Here is an 18,881-nt window from a genome sequence, read left to right on the forward strand (position 1 = left end):
TGGCCCCGCCCCCATCTGCAGGCCCCGCCCCTCGCCCCGCCCCCTCCCCTCACCACAACCAATGGCCGCGCCCGCCCCCCTCCTGCCCCGCCCACTGGGCGTGCCCTCACCCCCGCCCCTCCCCAAAAGGGGGCGTGGCCTCGCTCTTAAAGGCGCAGCACACACATTCCCACACACCCCCCCCCCTCCCTCCCGGAACCCGCGGGGCCCGGAACCCTCGGCCCCCTCCCACTGTCCCCCCCCGGACCCTCCCCCCCCAACGGGTCCCGCGGTCCGTCCCCCTTTGGGGCCCCCCCGGCAACGCCACAGGTGGGGGGGGGGGGGCACAGGTGAGGGGGGGGCGGCACCGGGAGGGGGGGGCGGAACCGGGGGGGGGGGGGCGGAACCGGGGGGGGGGGGGGGGGTCACCGGGAGGGGGGGGGAGGGCCCCCACCCGGCCCCTCCCCGCGGTGCAGGTCCCGGCGGGGCCCAGGGCGGGGCCGCCCCCCCCCCCCCCCCCCCCCCCCCACGCGTGACCCAGCGCTGTGGAATTGGGCGTGGGGGCGGCACCGGCGGCGGACACCGGGCAGGTACCGGGGGGGCCCCGGGGAACCGGGGGTACGGGGTCGTGAGGTGGGGGGGGGCACCCGTGGGTGCGAGGCGGGGGGGGGGGTTGGGTGCCGCGGGGGGGCGCCCGTGGGGTCCCGGGGGTGGGTTTGGGGGGGCCTGGGGGGGGGTCGGGGGCTCCCCGGGGGTGTTTGGGGGCTGTTTTTTTGGGGGGGGGCACCTATGGGTGCCCTGCTGCCATATGGGGGTGCTGGGAGAAAGTTGGGGGGCACCCACGGGTGCTCGGGGGCCTGGTTTGGGTGCGGGGTGGGGCACATGGGGGGTCCCAGGGGTGGGTTTGGGGGTGCTGGGGGGAGTCTGGGGGCTCCCCGGGGGGGTTTGGGGGCTGGGTTTTAGGGGGGGGCACCCACGTTGACGTTGGGGTGCTGGGAAAAAGTTGGGGGGCACCCATGGGTGCTCGGGGGCCAGGTTTGGGTGCGGGGGGGGGGCACATGGGGGGTCCCAGGAGTGGGTTTGGGGGTGCTGGGGGGAGTTTGGGGTCTGTTTTTTTTGGGGGGGCGCACCCACGTTGACGTTGGGGTGCTGGGAGAAAGTTGGGGGGCACCCATGGGTGCTTGGGGTCTGGTTTGAAGTGTGTGTGGGGGGCATCCAGGGGTTCCCGGGGGGGGTTGGGGGTGCAGGGGGGACTCTGGGGGCTCCCTGGGGGTGTTTGGGGGCTGGGTTTTGGGGGGGGGGCACCCATGGGTGCCCTGCTTCAACATGGGGGTGCTGGGAGAAAGTTGGGGGGAACCCATGGGTGCTCGGGGTCTGGTTTTGGGTGCTTGGGGGGGACTCCTATGGGATCCCAGGGGTGGGTTTGGGGGTGCTGGGGGGAGTTTGGGGGCTCCCCCGGGGGTGTTTGGAGGCTGTTTTTTTGGGGGGGGCACCCACGTTGACGTGGGGGTGCTGGGAGAAAGTTGGGGGGGCACCCATGGGTGCTCAGGGGCCAGGTTTGGGTGCGTGAGGGGGCACCTGGGGGCTTCCAGGGGTGGTTTTGGGGTTGCTGGGGGAAGTTTGGGGGCTCCCTGGGGATGTTTGGGGTCTTTTTTTGAGGGGGGGGGGACCCATGTTGACATTGGGGTGCTGGGAGAAAGTTGGGGGCACCCATGGGTGCTCGGGGTTGGGTTTGGGGTGCGGGGGGGGGGCACCTGTTGGGTCCCAGGGGTGTTTTTAGGGATGTTGGGGTGCACCCCGGGGTTGTTTGGGGTCTGGATTTTTGGGGGGGGGCACCCACTTCGACGTTGGGGTGCTGGGAGAAAGTTGGGGGGCACCCATGGGTGCTCGGGCTCCGTTTTTTTTTGGGGGGGGGGACCTGTGGGGCCCCAGCTTTGGTTTGGGGTCACTGGGGGAAAGCTGGGGGGCACCCATGGGTGCTCCGTGGCCAATTCGGGGGGGGGGGGGGACACGGCCACCCGCGGGCCCCCACCTTTATTTTCGGGGGTGCTGGGAGAAAGCGGGGGGCACCCTTGGGTGCTGGGGGGGGGCTGTTTTTTTTTGGGGGGGGGGGGGGCAGCCCCCCAGGCGGCTCCCAGGTCCCAGCCCCACGCCGGGGGGGGGGGGGGGGCGGGCGGTGCCGCGTTAATTACCGGTAATTATTATTGTGCTCCCCCACGGCCGGCCCCGACACGTCCCGGGCGGCGCGGGGGCGGCGGGGCACGGCCCGCCCCGGCCCGGGGGGGGGGATTGGGATGGGGGGGGGGCACAAAACACACCCTACAGCCCCCCCCCCCCCCCTTTTTTTTTTTTCTAACCCCCCCCCCCCGCCCCAAAATCCTTCCAGGATGGCGAGCGAGCGGCTGAGCAGCGCGCAGGACCTGCTGGATCTCACCTTCCAATGTGAGCTGGGGGGGGGGGGGGTTGAAAAGAGGGGGGGGGCGTTTTAGGAAGGGGGGGGACACTGTGAGCCCCCCCCCCAATTTTTTTTTGGGGTGCCCCCCCCCCCACAGCGCTGGCCATGCAGCACATGGACCTGAAGCAAGTGGAGCTGGACACGGCGGTGGCCAAGGTGGACGAGCTCTCCCGGCAGCTCGAGTCCCTCTGGACCGACGGCCCCGGCCCCCCCAAAGTAAGCCTGGAGGGGGGGGCACAAAATATTGGGGGGGGGCGTTGGGGACCCCCCCCCTTTCCGTTAATAACGGGGGGGGGGGGGCGTTGGGACCCCCCCCCCCAACCCCCCTTGCCCACCGCGCTCTTCTTCCCCTGCAGGAGCCGCTGGGCGGCCGCCCCCCCCGCAGCAGCTTTTCGCTGGGGGGGGGCCCCGAGCTGTGGGGGGGGGACCCCCTGGGGCGCCCCGCGTCCCCCCGGCCCCCCCCGGGCCGTGCCCCCCCCGCCGAGGAGCGAGCCCCCTCGCCCCGGCCCAAGGGTGCTGGCGTTACCCAGCCCCGGGGGGGGCCGGGCCCCCTCCCCGAGGCCTTTATGGACCGGGGGGGGCACCGAGCGCCCCTACGACTTTTTGGGGCTGGGGGGCTCCCCCCGGCAAGCCGAGGGGGGGGCGGCGGCGGGGGGGGGCCAGGTCTTCTTCCCCGAGCGGGCGCCCTCGCCCCGGCCCCCCGCCCCCCCCGCCCTACGAGCTGCACGGGCTGTACCCCTCCTACCGGGCGCAGGGTAAGGGGGGGGGCCCTATATATAATGGGGGTGGCCCTATATACGGGGGGGTGGCCCTATATACGGGGGGGGGGGCCTATATACAGGGGAGGGGTCCTATATGTGGGGGGGCAGCCCTATATGTTGGGGGGGGCTATATATGGGGGGGCGGCCCTATATATGGGGGGGGCCTTATATATAATGGGGGCGGCTCTATATATGGGGGGGGGGGCCTATATACAGAGGAGGGGTCCTATATGTGGGGGGGCAGCCCTATATGTTGGGGGGGGCTATATATGGGGGGGCGGCCCTATATATGGGGGGGGCCCTATATATAATGGGGGGGCCCTATATATGGGGGGGCGGCCCTATATACGGGGGGGGTATATACACAGGGGAGGGGTCCTATATGTGTGGGGGCAGCCCTATATGTTGGGGGGGGCTATATATGGGGGGGCGGCCCTATATATAATGAGGGGGCCCTATATACGGGGGGGGGGCTATATACGGGGGAGGGGTCCTATATGTGGGGGGGCAGCCCTATATGTTGGGGGGGGCGGCCCTATATATAATGGGGGCGGCTCTATATATGGGGGGGGTGGCCCTATATACGGGGGGGGGGGTATATATACGGGGGAGGGGTCCTATATGTGGGGGGGCAGCCCTATATGTTGGGGGGGGCTATATATGGGGGGGCGGCCCTATATATGGGGGGGCCCTATATATGGGGGGGCGGCCCTATTTAGGGGGGGGGCCCTATATACAGGGGGAGGGCCCTATATGTGGGGAGGCGGCCCTATATATGATGGGGGGGGCCTATATACGTCGGGGGGCCCTATATGGGGGGGGGCGCCTTATATATTGGGGGGGCCTATACATGGGGGGGGCGGCCCTATATATGTGGGGGGGGGGCCTATATATGGGGGGGGTGGCCCTATATATGGGGGGGCGGCGTATATATGGGAGTGGTGGCCCTATATGTGGGGGGGGGGGCTTATATATAATGCGGGGGGCCCTATATATGGGGGGGTTCCCATATCGGGGGGGGCCCTCATATCATGGGGAGGGGTCCCCATATTTTGGGGGGGGGTTTCCCACATCGGGGGGGGGGGGGGGTCCCATATTGTGGGGGAGGTCCCTATATCGGGGGGGGGGGGTCTTCATATTGGGGGGGGAGGTTCCCATACCGGGGGGGTCCCAATATCATCAGGAAGGGGTTCCCATATTTTGGGGGGGGGTCCCATATGGTGGGGAGGGGTCCCTATATTGGGGGGGGTTCCCATATTATTGGGGGGGTCTCCATATTGGGGGGGGCGGTCCCATATCATGGGGAGGGGTCTCCATTTTGGGGGGGGGGGGGTCCCCATATCATTGGGGGGGGGTCCCATATTTTGGGGAAGGGGGATTCCCATATTATGGGAAGGGGTCCCCATACCGGGGGGGTTCCCATATGGTGGGGAGGACCCCCATATTGGGGGGGGTCCCCATATTGGGGGGGGGTCCCCATATTGGGGGGGGGTCCCCAAATTGGGAGGGGGTCCCCAAATTGGAGGGGGGGGCCCCTCAATGCCTCCCAGGGTGCCCCTGTCCCATTTGGGGGGGGGTCCCGATTCCTTTTGGGGTGTCTCCCCGCCAGGGCGCTGCCTCCCCCTTACGGCCCCCAATTCCTGGGACCCCCGCCCCAATTCTCACTGCACCCCAATATGAGGGGGGGGGGGCGCGGCTGTGCCGGGGGGGCCACTCTGTCCCTGTGTCCCCCCCCCGTCCCCCCCCCCCCCCAGATGACCTCGTGATCAAGCGGCGGCCCCAAAAGAGCTGGAACGAGTCCGACCTCGACGTGGCCTACGAGAAGAAAGCGCCCGGCTCGGGGGGCTACGAACGTGAGGGGGGGGCGCCGGGGGGGGCGGGGGGGGATTTGGGGGGGGGGGCTGGGGGCTGTAGGGGGCGTTTGGGGTTATATCGGGGGGATTTGGGTATGTTTGGGGGGGGTTTAGGGGGCGTTTGGGGTTATTTAGGGTTTTTTTGGGGTGGATTTGGGGGGGGTTGGGGGGCTGGGGGCATTTGGGGTTATTTGGGGGGGGTTGGGGGTGTTTGGGGGGCGCTTGGGGTTATATCAGGGGGATTTGGGTATGTTTGGGGGGGGTTAGGGGGCGTTTGGGGTTATTTAGGGTTTTTTTTTTTGGGGTGGGTTTGGGGGGGGTTGGGGGGGTTGGGGGCGTTTGGGGTTATTTGGGGGGGGCTGGGGGCGTTTGGGGTTATTTAGGGGGGATTTGGGGGGGCTGGGGGTGTTTGGGGGGTGCTTGGGATTATATAGGGGGGATTTGGGTATGTTTGGGGGATTTAGGGGGTGTTTGAGGTTATTTAGGGTTTTTTTGGGTGTGTTGGGGGGGGGTTGGGGGCGTTTGGGGTTATTTAGAGGGGATTTGGGTATGTTTGGGGGGGGTTAGGGGGCGTTTGGGGTTATTTAGGGGGGATTTGGGGGGGGCTGGGGGCTGCAGGGGGCGTTTGGGGTTATATCGGGGGGATTTGGGTATGTTTGGGGGGGTTTTAGGGGGTGTTTGAGGTTATTTAGGGTTTTTATGGGGGGTGTTTGGGGGGTTTTGGGGGGGCTGGGGGCGTTTGGGGTTATTGGGGGGGGTTGGGGGTGTTTGGGGGGCGCTTGGGGTTATATCGGGGGGATTTGGGTATGTTTAGGGGGGGGTTAGGGGGCGTTTGGGGTTATTTAGGGGTTTTTTTGGGGGTGGGTTTTGGGGGGGGTTGGGGGGGTTGGGGGCGTTTGGGGTTATTTGGGGGGGGCTGGGGGCGTTTGGGGTTATTTAGGGGGGATTTGGGGGGGCTGGGGGTGTTTGGGGGGTGCTTGGGATTATATAGGGGGGATTTGGGTATGTTTGGGGGATTTAGGGGGTGTTTGAGGTTATTTAGGTTTTTTTGGGGGTGTGTTTGGGGGGGTTGGGGGTGTTTGGGGTTGTTTAGAGGGGATTTGGGTATGTTTAGGGGGGTTAGGGGGCATTTGGGGTTATTTAGGGGGGATTCGGGGGGGCTGGGGTCTGTAGGGGGCGTTTGGGGTTATAGAGGGGGGATTTGGGTATTTTAAGGGTGGGTTAGGGGGCGTTTGGGGTTATTTAGGGTTTTTTTTTGGGTGGGTTTGGGGGAGGTTTAGGGGGGCTGGGGGTGTTTGGGGTTATTTGGGGGGGGGTTTAGGGGGGGTTGGGGTGTTTGGGGTTATTTAGGGGGGATTTGGGGGGGGGGCTGGGGGCTGTAGGGGGCGTTTGGGGTTATATAGAGGGGATTTGGGTATGTTTGGGGGGGATTTTAGAAAGATTGGGAGTATTTGGGGTTATACGGGGGGTATTTGGGGTTATACGGGGGGTATTTGGGGTTATACGGGGGGTATTTGGGGTTATATGTGGGGTATTTGGGGTTATATGTGGGGTATTCAGGTATGTTTAGGGCAGTTTTAGGGGGGTTGGCGGCATTTGGGTTATATAGGGAGGTTTTGGGTACGTTTAGAGGGGATTTGGGGTGGGTTGGGGAGGTTTAGGGGCAATTTAGGGATGTTTGGGAGTATTTAGGGGGTGGTTTTGGGGGGGTAGGGGGACCCTTATGGGGTGGTTTGGGGTGGTTCGGGGGGGCAGTTTGGGGATGTTTTGGGGGGTGGAGGGATGTTTGGGGGGGTTTGGGGGGGTTGGGGACCCTTAGGGGTGGTTTGGGGTCCTTTAGGGGGTGCTGGGAGACCTTTGGGGGGGGTTTGGGGGTGTTTGGGGGGGGTTGGACACGTTTAGGGGGTGTTTAGGTATATTGGGGGGGTTGGGGGCGCTTAGGGGGGGTGTCTTGGGGGGCGTTTGGGGACGTTTAGGGGCTCTTTGGGGGCACTTAGGGGGTGTTCAAGGGGAATTTGGGGAGGTTCCGGGGGGGGGGGGGGGCGCGTTTTGGGGGGAGCTTCCAGCACGAATGGGAATTGGGGGGGGGTGGGGGGGGCACACACCCAAGGGCTGCTATGGGGGCACCCCCTTGGGCTTTGGGGCTGCTGCTTTGGCTGCTGGGGGGGGGGGTTGGAGGTTTTGGGGGGGGGGGTTCTGAAGCCCTCCCCCCCCCCATTACTGAGCTCTGTTGTGCCCCCCCCGCAGGCAGCAGCGAGGGGCAGCGCCTGGGGCTGGTGCCCTGGCGCGAGTCCAGCTTGGACGGGGGGGGCAAGGTAAGCACGGGGTGGGGGGGGGGGACACACACAACACCACCCCCCCTCGTCCCCATCCCGGGGGGGCTCAGCTCCCCCCCCCCCAGTGGGGGGTTTTGGGGGGGTTTGGGGGGCTTTATTGTGGTGGATTTGGGGTTTTGGGGGGGTCTGGGGGAGCTTTAGTGTGGTGGGTGGGGGGCTTTGGGGGGGTCTGGGGGGGCTTCAGTGTGGTGGATGGGGGATTTTGGGGGGGGGCTGGGGGGGCTTCAGTGTGGTGGATTTGGGGTTTTGGGGGGGTCTGGGGGGGGGCTTCAATGTGGTGGGTCTCGGGTATTGGGGAGGGGTCTGTGGGGTCCCAGCGTGATATGGGGGATTTTGGGGGGGGGGGTGTCCCAGCATGATATGGGGGATTTTTGGGGGGTGTCCCTATGTGATATGGGGGATTTTGGGGGGGGGGGGTCCCAGCATGATATGGGGGATTTTTGGGGGGGTGTCCTTATGTGATATGGGGGATTTTGGGGGGGGTCCCTGCGCGATAAGGGGCCTTTTTGGGGGGGGGGGGGGTCTGCAGTGCTCCAAAGCATTAAAATTTAGGGCTTTTTTTTTTTTTGCGGGGGGGGGGTCTGTCCGCGAGGCTCCAGCGCGGTATGGGGGGGACCTCCAAACACCCTTTAATCCCCCCCTGCCCCCCCCAACAGGACGGACCCTTCGGGGGGCACAGCGCCACGCTGCCCCGCAACTACAAGGTGTCCCCCCTGGCGGGCGAGCGCCGGGGGGGGGGCGAGGGACCCTACAGGCGCTCGGGGGTCCTGCCCCGCTCCTGGCCCTTCTCCCAGCAGCCCGCGTCCCGCATCCCCGTGCCCCCCCCGGGCGGCCGCCCCCCCCGCCACAAGCCCCTGCCCCTCTCCATGATCTTCAAGCTGCAAAACGCTTTTTGGGAACAAGGCGGGGGGGGGGTTGGCGGCGGCGGCGGCCCCCGGGGGCTGCCCCTCGCCCCCCTCGCCTTCCCCCGTTCCCCCCAAAAGCAGCCCCCGCTGCCCCCGGCCCCCCCGACCCCCCCGGCGCTGGCGGGGGGTGAAGGTGAGCGACCCGCGGGGGGGCTGCGGGTTGGGGGTGGGGGGGGGGGTTGGGGGGGGCTGGGGGGCTTCAGTGTGTTGGATTTGGGGTTTTGGGGGGGGGGTTGGGGGGGCTGGGGGCTTTAGGGTGGTGGATTTGGGGTTTTGGGGGGGGTTGGGGGGCTTCAGTGTGGTGGATTTGGGGTTTTTGGGGGGCTGGGGGGGTTCAGTGTGGTGGATTTGGGGTTTGGGGGGCTTCAATGGGATGGATGGGGGGTTTTGGGGGGCTGGGGGGCTTCAGTGTGGTGGATTTGGGGTTTTGGGGGGGGTCCTGGGGGCTTTGGTGTGATGGATGGGGGGGGGTTTGGGGGGTTCAATGGGATGGGTGGGGGGGTTTTGGGGGGGCTGGGGGCTTTAGGGTGGTGGATTTGGGGTTTTGGGGGGGCTTCAATGGGATGGTTGGGGGGGTTTTGGGGGCGCTGGGGGCTTCAGTGTGGTGGATGGGGCGGTTTGGGGGGGCTGGGGGGGTTCAGTGTGGTGAATTTGGGGTTTGGGGGGGGCTGGGGGCTTTAGTGTGGTGGATGGGGGGGTTTTGGGGGCTTCAGTGTGGTGGATGGGGGGGTTTGGGGGGGCTGGGGGCTTTAGGGTGGTGGATTTGGGGTTTTGGGGGGGCTGGGGGGCTTCAATGTGGTGGATTTGGGGTTTGGGGGGGCTTCAATGGGATGGTTGGGGCGTTTGGGGGGGCTGGGGGCTTTAGGGTGGTGGATTTGGGGTTTTGGGGGAGATTGGGGGGCTTCAATGTGGTGGATTTGGGGTTTGGGGGGGCTTCAGTGGGATGGATGGGGGGGTTTTGGGGGGTCTGGGGGCTTCAGTGTGGTGGATTTGGGGTTTGGGGGGGCTGGGGGCTTTAGGGTGGTGAATTTGGGGTTTTGGGGGGGGGTCTGGGGGGCTTAAGTGTGGTGGATTTGGGGTTTTTGGGGGGGTCCTGGGGGCTTCAGTGTGGTGGATGGGGGGTTTTGGGGGGGCTGGGGGCTTTAGGGCGGTGGATTTGGGGTTTTGGGGGGGTCCTGGGGGCTTCAGTGTGGTGGATGGGGGGGTTTTGGGGGGCTTCAATGGGATGGATGGGGGGGTTTTGGGGGGCTGGGGGCTTCAGTGTGGTGGGTTTGGGGGGGCTGGGGGCTTTAGGGTGGTGGATGTGGGGTTTTGGGGGGATTGGAAGGCTTCAATGTGGCGGATTTGGGGTTTGGGGGGGCTTCAATGGGATGGTTGGGGGGGTTTTGGGGGGGCTGGGGGGCTTCAGTGTGGTGGATGGGGGGGGTTTGGGGGGGCTGGGGGCTTTAGGGCGGTGGATTTGGGGTTTTGGGGGGGCTGGGGGGGGGTCATTGTGATGGGTGTGGGGTATTGGGGAGGGGTCTATGGGGTCCCAGCGTGATATGGGGGATTTTGGGGGGGGGGATCCCAGTGTGATAAGGTGCCTTTTGTTTTGGGGGGGGGGGGCTGCAGTGCTCCAAAGCTTTGAAATTTAGGATTTTTTGGGGGGGGGGGCGGGGGGGTTCTGCGAGGCTCCACCACGGTTTAGGGTGGGACCCCCAAAAACCACGTTTGAGATTCCGGGATTTTGGGGCCGTTCTGCGGGCCTGCAGCATCCTGACCCTTATGGGGCCGGGGGGGGGTCCCCCTTTTTCCCCCCCCCTTTTTCCCCCCCCCTTTCCCCCCATTCCCCCCCCCCCAACAGCTCCCTGCCGCCCGTCTCCCCCCGATCCCGGGGCCGCCGATCCCGAGCAACCCGAAGCGGAGCTGGAGCAGCTGTTTGGGGGGGTTGGGGGGGTTGGGGCTGGGGGGGGGGGGCCCCTTCGGAAGCCGACCCCCCCTTGCGACCCCTCAGCCCCACCCGCCTGCAGCCCCTGCTGCCCCCCGAGGCGCGGGCGGACCCCGAATTCCAGGAGGTCGCCCGGGTCCTGGCCCAGATGCCGCGACCCCTCAAACGCCGCGGCTCCATGGAGCAGTGCCCGGGGGGGGCCCTGCCGCCCCCCACCCGCACCCGCCAGTACCAGCAGCTCATCACCCGCCTGCTGCAACCGGCCCCCCCCGCCGCGAAGAGAACCCCGGGGACCCCGAGCCCCCCCAGGTCCCGAACGACGAGGCCGAACCCCCCCGCAGCCCCCCGCCGGAGCCTCCCGCCAGCCCCCTGCCCGCCCCGGTGAGTGAGCCCCTTGGTGCCCCCCCCCCTTATTTAGGGTGTCCCCCCCCCCCCCCCCACTTTCCTGCGGTCCCTGGAGCCCCCCCGTTCCTTAGGGTGTCCCCCCCCCCCGTCCTGGGGTCCCTGGAGCCCCCCCCGTTCCTTAGGGTGCCCCCCCCCCTTTCCTGGGGTCCCTGGAGCCCCCCTGTTCCTTAGGGTGCCCCCCCCTCCCTTCCTTGGGGTCCCTGGGAGCCCCCCCCCTTCTTTAGGGTGTGTCCCCCCCCCTTTCCTGGGGTCCCTGGAGCCCCCCCCCCTTCTATGGGGTCCCTTGGAGCCCCCCCTCTTTAGGGTGTCCCCCCCCTTCTATGGGGTCCCTTAGAGCCCCCCCCAACGCCCCACCGGGGTCCCATCCCCCCCCCACCAGAGTCCTGTCCCCCACTGAGGTCCCTTGGAGCCCCCCCCCCTTAGGATGCCCCCCCCCCCTTTCCTGGGGTCCCCTGGAGCCCCCCCCCCTTATTTAGGGTGTCCCACCCCCTCCGGGATCCCTTGGAGCCCCCCCCCCTTCCTTAGGGTGTCCCCCCCCCCCCTTTCCTGGGGTCCCTGGGAGCTCCCCCCCTTCTTTAGGGTGTCCCCCCCCCCTTCCCTGGGGTCCCTGGGAGCCCCCCTCCCTTCCTTAGGGTGTCCCCCCCCCTTTCCTGGGGTCCCTGGAGCCCCCCCCCCCTTCTATGGGGTCCCTTGGAGCCCCCCCTCTTTAGGGTGTCCCCCCCCTTCTATGGGGTCCCTTAGAGCCCCCCCCAACGCCCCACTGGGGTCCCGTCCCCCCCTACCAGAGTCCTGTCCCCCACTGAGGTCCCTTGGAGCCCCCCCCCTTAGGGTGCCCCCCCCCCCCCTTTCCTGGGGTCCCTGGGAGCCCCCCCCCCTTATTTAGGGTGTCCCCCCCCCCCTCCCCAAGACCCCCTGGGTGCCAGGATGGGTGCCCCAGCTGCCCCCCCCCCAGGTCCCCTGGGTGCCACACGCTGCCGGCCGTCCCCAACCTCCTCGGGCAGCGCCCCCAGCCCCTGGGTGTGTCCCCCCCCCCCACCCATGGGTGCCCCCCCCCCCCCCCCCAGGAGCTGCGCTCGGCCCTGCGCTCGGCGTCCTCCCCCCGCAGGCGCCCCGGGGCCCGCGTGCGCCTCAACCCCCTGGTGCTGCTGCTGGACGCTGCGCTCACCGGGGAGCTGGACGTGGTGCAGCAGGCGGTGGCCGAGGTGACACGGGGACACGGGAGGGGGACACGGGGGACATGGGCTGCGGATATGGGATGGGGACATGGGGGATGTGGGATGGGGTCAGGGGACAGGGGATGGGGACACGGGACAGGGGTTGGGGACACAGGGGACGTGGGCTGGGGGACAGGGGACACGGGATGGGGGACAGGGGACATGGGCTAGGGGACGGGACATGGGGTGGGGACAGGGACACAGGATGGGGGACACGGGACATGGCATGGGGACACAGGGGACGGGATGGGGACACGGGGGACGTGGGCTGGGGGACAGGGGACAGGGGCTGGGGGACAGGGGACAGGGGACAGGGGCTGGGGGGACAGGGGACGTGGGGACATGGCATGGGGACACGGGACATGGGATGGGGACACGGGGGATGTGGGATGGGGACACAGGGGACATGGCATGGGGACATGGCATGGGGACACGGGATGGGGGACAGGGGACACGGGATGGGGGACAAGGGGGACACGGGATGGGGACACAGGGGACAGGGGCTGGGGGCACAGGGGACATGGGCTGGGGACACAGGGGACATGGGATGGGGGACAGGGGACGTGGAGAGCAGGGCACAAGGGGTCGGGGACGGAGGGGACAAGGGACAGGGGACGAAGGGGACGTGGAGAGGAGGGGACAAGGGATGGGGGACGGAGGGGACATGGGATGGGGACAAAGGGGACATGGAGAGAATGGGACATGGAGAAGAGGGGACAGGGAGAGGAGGGGACAGGACAGAGGACAAAGGGGACAAGGAGAGGAGGGGACATGAGACTGGGGACGGAGGGGACAAGGGATGGGGCACAGGGGACATGGAGGGGACAAAGGGGACGGGGGACAGGGACAAAGGGGACAAGGGATGGGGGACAGGGGACATGGAGAGGAGGGGGCAGGGGATGGGGGGACAAGGGATGGGGGACGAAGGGGACAAGAGAATGGGGACAAGGGGGGTCGAGGGCTTGGGGACAGAGGCGATGTGACAGGAGGGGACAAGAAGGGGGGGGGTGGCGAGGGCTGGGGGACAGAGGGGACAAAGGGGACGGGGGATGGGGGACGGAGGGGACGTGGAGAGGAGGGGACGAGGCGGGGAGTCCTGGGGCCAGGGAGGGGACACGGAGAAGGGGACAAGGGGCGGGGGGGGACATGGGGGGGGACATGAAGGGGCACAAGGGAGACACGAAGGGGACACGAGGGGGTACGGGTGGGACATGGGGGGGACACGAGGGGGCACGGGAGGGACACGAGGGGACATGAGGGGGTACGGGGGGGACAAGAGGGGGCACAGGGGGACATGGGAGGGACATGAAGGGGCACGGGGGGGACATGAGGGACACGAGGGGGCACGGGGGGACACGGGGGGTACACGAGGGGGTATGGGGGGGACACAAGGGGATGGGGGGGACATGGGGGGACACGAGGGGGTATGGGGGGGGACACAAGGGGATGGGGGGGACATGGGGGGACACAAGGGGGTACGGGGGGGACAAGAGGGGGCACAGGGGGACACGGGAGGGACATGAAGGGGCACACGGGAGACATGAGGGGGCACGGGAGGGACACGAGGGGGCACGGGGGGGACATGAGGGGACGGGGGGGACACGAGGGGACATGGCGGGGTACGGGAGGGACAGGAGGGGGCACGGGGGGGGACACGGGGGGGGACACGGGGGGGTATGGGGGAGACAAGAGGGGGCACGGAGGGGACACAAGGGGGACACGAGGGGGCACCGGGGGGTACGGGGGGGGGGGGCACGAGGGGGCATGGAGGGGACAAGGGGGGACACGAGGGGGGACACGGGGGGGACATGGGGGGGACACGAGGGGGTATGGGGGGACACGGGGGGGTACGGGGGGGACACGGGGGGGACCGCGTGCCTGTCCCCAGCTGAACGACCCCAGCCAGCCCAACGACGAGGGCATCACGGCGCTGCACAACGCCATCTGCGGCGCCAACTACGCCATCGTCGACTTCCTCATCGCCTGCGGCGCCGACGTCAACTCCCCCGACAGCCACGGCTGGTGGGGGCACGGGGGGGGGCACGGGGGGGGGACACGGGGATGGGGGGGCACGGGGGGCAAAGGGGGGACTCTGGAGGGGCAGGAGGTGGGATGGGGGGACGAAAGGGGGGACCCTGTAGGATGGGTGGTGGGGTATGGGGGGGGCATGGGGATGGGGGGGGAAGGGGGGGCCTATAGGGACAGAAGGTGGGATGGGGGGGGAACAAGGGGGGGCCCTATAGGATGGGTGGTGGGATATGGAGGGGGGAATGGGGATGGGGGGGAAAGGGGGGGCCTATAGGGACAGAAGGTGGGATGGGGGGGCCATGGGGGTGGGGGGGAGAAGGGGGGGCCCTATAGGGCAGCTGGTGGGATATGGGGGGGGCGTGGGGATGGGGGGGGAAAGGGGGGGGGCCTATAGGGACAGGAGGTGGGATGGGGGGGGAACAAGGGGGGACCCCATGGGGACAGCTGGTGGGGGGGGGGGGGGCATGGGGATGGGGGAGATAAAGGGGGCACCCTATAGGGACAACTGGTGGGATGGGGGGGCCATGGGGACAGAAGAGGGACAAGGGGGGGGGCCCTATGGGGACAGCTGGTGCGATGGGGGGGGGGGGGGTCACGGGGCCACGGAGAAGATGGGGACGGGGACCCCACGGGGCCAGGGTGTGGATACCCCCCCCCGCCCCAGAGGGTTCTGGGGACCCCCCCCGAGGGTACCGGGCCCCCCCCCCAGGGGATGGGGACCCCACGGTGTCCCCCCCCCGCGCCCAGGACCCCGCTGCACTGCGCGGCCTCGTGCAACGACACGGCCATCTGCGTGGCCCTGGTGCGCCACGGCGCCGCCGTCTACGCCACCACCAGCAGCGACGGCTGCCTGGCCGTGGACAAGTGCGACCCGTACCGCGAGGGCTACGCCGAGTGCCACAGCTACCTCACCGGTAGGGGGGGGACACGGGGGCATGGGGGGGCATGGGGACACGGGGGGGACACGGGGACACGGGGGGACACGGGGACATGGGGGGAAACGGGGACACGGGGGGACATGGGGACACGGGGGGGACACGGGGACACAGGGACATGGGGGGACACGGGGACACGGGGACATGGGGGGACACGGGGACACATGGGGACACAGGGGGGACACGGGGGGACATGGGGACACGGGGACACGGGGGGACACGGGGACATGGGGACATGAGGGGGACACGGGGACACGGGGGGACACAGGGACATGGGGAAATGGGTGGACAGGGGGACACGGGGGGGACATGGGGACACGGGGGGACACGGGGACACGGGGACATGGGGGGACACGGGGACACGGGGGGACACGGGGACATGGGGGGACACGGGGACACGGGGGGACACGGGGACATGGGGACATGGGGGGACACGGGGACACGGGGGGACATGGGGACACGGGGACACGGGGACACGGGGGGACACGGGGACATGGGGAAATGGGTGGACAGGGGGACACGGGGGGGACATGGGGACCGCGAGGGCTACACCGAGTGCCATAGCTACCTCACCGGTAGGGGGGGACACGGGGGGGGACACGGGGACACGGGGACATGGGGGGGACGTGGGGACGTGGGGGACACGGGGGGACAGGGGGACCAAGAGGGTTCACTGAGTGCCACAGCTACCTCACCGGTGGGGGGGGACAGGGGGACATGGGAGGGACACGGGGATGTGGGGGGGGCATGGGGGGGGACATGGGGACACGGGGGGGACATGGGGACGTGGGGACTGAGAGGGTTCGCTGAGTGCCACAGCTACCTCACCGGTGGGGGGGGGACAGGGGGACGTGGGGGGACACGGGGGGGACACGGGGACACGGGGGAATAGGGGAGACGTGGAGACAGCTGGGAATAGGGACGTGGGGGTACACACGTGGGGCATGGGGACAGGGGGACGCGTGTCCCCGTCCCCACCGGTGTCCCCACGCGTATCCCTGTCCCCACACGCATCCCCCGTCCCCACCAGTGTCCCCATGCGCGTCCCCCATCCCCACTGGTGTCCCCTGTCCCCACACGTGTCCCCACGTGTGTCCCCATCCCCACACGTGTCCCCATGCACGTCCCCGTCCCCACCAGTGTCCCCGCTGGTGTCCCCACGCGTGTCCCCATCCCCACCGGTGTCCCCATGCGCGTCCCCCATCCCCACACGTGTCCCCACGTGTGTCCCCTGTCCCCACACGTGTCCCCATGTGCGTCCCCCATCCCCACTGGTGTCCCCGTCCCCACCGGTGTCCCCATGCGTGTCCCCCGTCCCCACACGTGTCCCCACGCGCGTCCCCGTCCCCACATGTGTCCCCACGCGCGTCCCCATCCCCACACGTGTCCCCACGTGCGTCCCCCGTCCCCACATGTGTCCCCACGTGTGTCCCCCGTCCCCACACGTGTCCCCACGCGCGTCCCCGTCCCCACATGTGTCCCCACGTGTGTCCCCGTCCCCACACGTGTCCCCACGTGCGTCCCCCGTCCCCAACGGTGTCCCCACACGTGTCCCCCGTCCCCACACATGTCCCCACGCGCGTCCCCTGTCCCCACACGTGTCCCCACGCGTGTCCCCCGTCCCCACACGTGTCCCCCGTCCCCACGCGTGTCCCCACGCGCGTCCCCTCTCCCCACACGTGTCCCCACGCGTGTCCCCCATCCCCACACGTGTCCCCTATCCCCACACGTGTCCCCACGTGCGTCCCCCGTCCCCACCGGTGTCCCCACGCGTGTCCCCCATCCCCACACGTGACCCCACGTGCGTCCCCTGTCCCCACACGTGTCCCCATGCATGTCCCCCATCCCCACACATGTCCCCACACGTGTCCCCCATCCCCACATGTGTCCCCCATCCCCACACGTGTCCCCACGCGTGTCCCCCCTCCCCACACGTGTCCCCACGCGCGTCCCCGTCCCCACACGTCCCCACACGTGTCCCCCGTCCCCACACGTGTCCCCACGCGCGTCCCCTGTCCCCACACGTGTCCCCACACGTGTCCCCTATCCCCACACGTGTCCCCACGCGCGTCCCCCGTCCCCACACGTGTCCCCCGTCCCCACGCGTGTCCCCACGCATGTCCCCTATCCCCACACGTGTCCCCACGCGTGTCCCCCATCCCCACACGTGTCCCCTATCCCCACACGTGTCCCCACGTGCGTCCCCCGTCCCCACCAGTGTCCCCACGCGTGTCCCCCATCCCCACACGTGACCCCACGTGCGTCCCCTGTCCCCACACGTGTTCCCATGCGCGTCCCCCATCCCCACTGGTGTCCCCGTCCCCACACATGTCCCCACGCGTGTCCCCACGTGTGTCCCCGTCCCCACACGTGTCCCCACGCGTGTCCCCTATCCCCACACGTGTCCCCACACGTGTCCCCTGTCCGCACACGTGACCCCACACGTGTCCCCCGTCCCCACACGTGTCCCCACGCGCGTCCCCCGTCCCCACGCGTGTCCCCACGCGTGTCCCTGTCCCCAGAGGTGGAGCAGAGCCTGGGGCAGCGGCACGGCGGGGTGGTGTACGCGCTGTGGGACTACGCGGCGGCGCTGGGGGACGAGCTGGGCTTCCGCGAGGGCGACCCCGTCACCGTGCTGCGGCGGCAGCCCCCCGGCGAGCACGAGTGGTGGTGGGCGGCCCTGCGGGGCCAGGAGGGCTTCGTGCCCCGCTGCTACTTCGGGGTGAGCGGGGGGCACCCGTGGGAGTGGGGGGGGGGCACCCATAGGGGGTGGGGGGCACCCATGGGTTATAGGGGGGCACCCCTGGGAGTGGGGAGCACCCATGGGAGTGGGGGGCACCCTGGGTTATAGGGGGGCACCCCTGGGAGTGGGGAGCACCCATGGGAGTGGGGGGCACCCTGGGTTATAGGGGGGCACCCCTGGGGTGTAGGGGGCACCCATGGGAGTGGGGGGCACCCTGGGTTATAGGGGGGCACCCCTGGGGTGTGGGGGGCACCCATGGGAGTGGGGGGCACCCTGGGTTATAGGGGGGCACCCCTGGGGTGTAGGGGGCACCCATGGGAGTGGGGGGCACCCTGGGTTATAGGGGGGCACCCCTGGGAGTGGGGAGCACCTGTGGGACGGGGTGGGAGCACCCATAGGGTGGGGTGGGGGCACCCATAGGGTGTGGGGGGCAGCCAAGGGGTGGGGTGGGGGCACCCATGGGAGTGGGGGGCACCCATGGGAGTGGGGTGGGGGCACCCATAAGGTGTGGGGGGCACCCGTGGGAGTGGGGGGCACCCAGGGGGTGGGGTGGGGGCACCCAAGTGGGGTGGGGGGCACCCGTGGGTTATAGGGGGTCACCCCTGGGAGTGGGGGGCACCCAAGGGGTGGGGTGGGGGCACCCATGGGGGTGGGGGGCACCCCTGGGAGTGGGGAGCACCCACGGGTTATAGGGGGGCACCCATGGGGTGGGGTGGGTGCACCCACGGGTTATAGGGGAGCACCCCTGGGGTGTGGGGGGCACCCAGGGGGTGGGGTGGGGGCACCCATGGGGTGTGGGGGGCACCCAGGGGGTGGGGTGGGGGAGCACCCATGGGAGCGGGGGGCAATCCTGGGTTATAGGGGGGCACCCGTGGGGTGTGGGGGGCACCCCTGGGGTGTGGGGAGCACCCGTGGGGTGGGGTGAGGGCACCCATGGGGTGTGGGGGAGCACCCGTGGGAGTGGGGGGCACCTGTAGGATGGGGTGAGGGGGTCTACAGGGACTGGGGAGCACCCGTGGGATGGGGGGGGGGCGACACCCACGGGGCACGGGGGAGCACCCATGGGCCGTGGGGGGGCCCCTGCGTGGTCCTGAGTGGGTCCCCGCCCCCCCCCCCCCCCCCCCCAGCTTTTCCCCAGGGTGCGGCCGCAGCGCAAGAAGGTGTGAGGGGACTGGGGGCCGCCCCCCCCCCCCGCACCCACGGTGCCCCCACGCGGGACCGGGACCACCCCCCCACGGGGGACAGCGGCGCCCCACGTGGGGCCGGGAATAAAGAGCTGATAAAGCTGGGACGCGCCGCGTGGCTGCTTCTGCGTCACGGGGGGGGGGGACGGGGGACGG

General features: G+C 68.9%; 1 protein-coding gene across 1 annotated transcript; it reads left to right on the forward strand.

Annotated features, from left to right (window-relative positions):
* The first annotated feature begins 470 nt into the window (after positions 1-470).
* On the forward strand, positions 471-18,832 carry PPP1R13L (protein phosphatase 1 regulatory subunit 13 like). The gene is given in 17 exon segments (XM_080608452.1): positions 471-569; positions 2,366-2,421; positions 2,532-2,650; positions 2,791-2,940; positions 2,942-3,139; positions 3,141-3,189; positions 4,950-5,048; positions 7,296-7,363; positions 8,041-8,422; positions 10,133-10,207; positions 10,210-10,475; positions 10,478-10,597; positions 11,686-11,823; positions 13,724-13,857; positions 14,611-14,777; positions 17,321-17,520; positions 18,669-18,832. Coding segments are annotated over 16 exon segments (2,259 nt in total). The 5' UTR covers positions 471-569; position 2,366; the 3' UTR covers positions 18,708-18,832.
* The last annotated feature ends 49 nt before the right edge of the window (positions 18,833-18,881 follow it).

The sequence above is a fragment of the Anser brachyrhynchus genome (genome assembly GCF_964034855.1).
Source record: "Anser brachyrhynchus genome assembly, contig: SCAFFOLD_305, whole genome shotgun sequence".
NCBI classification, from domain to species: domain Eukaryota; kingdom Metazoa; phylum Chordata; class Aves; order Anseriformes; family Anatidae; genus Anser; species Anser brachyrhynchus.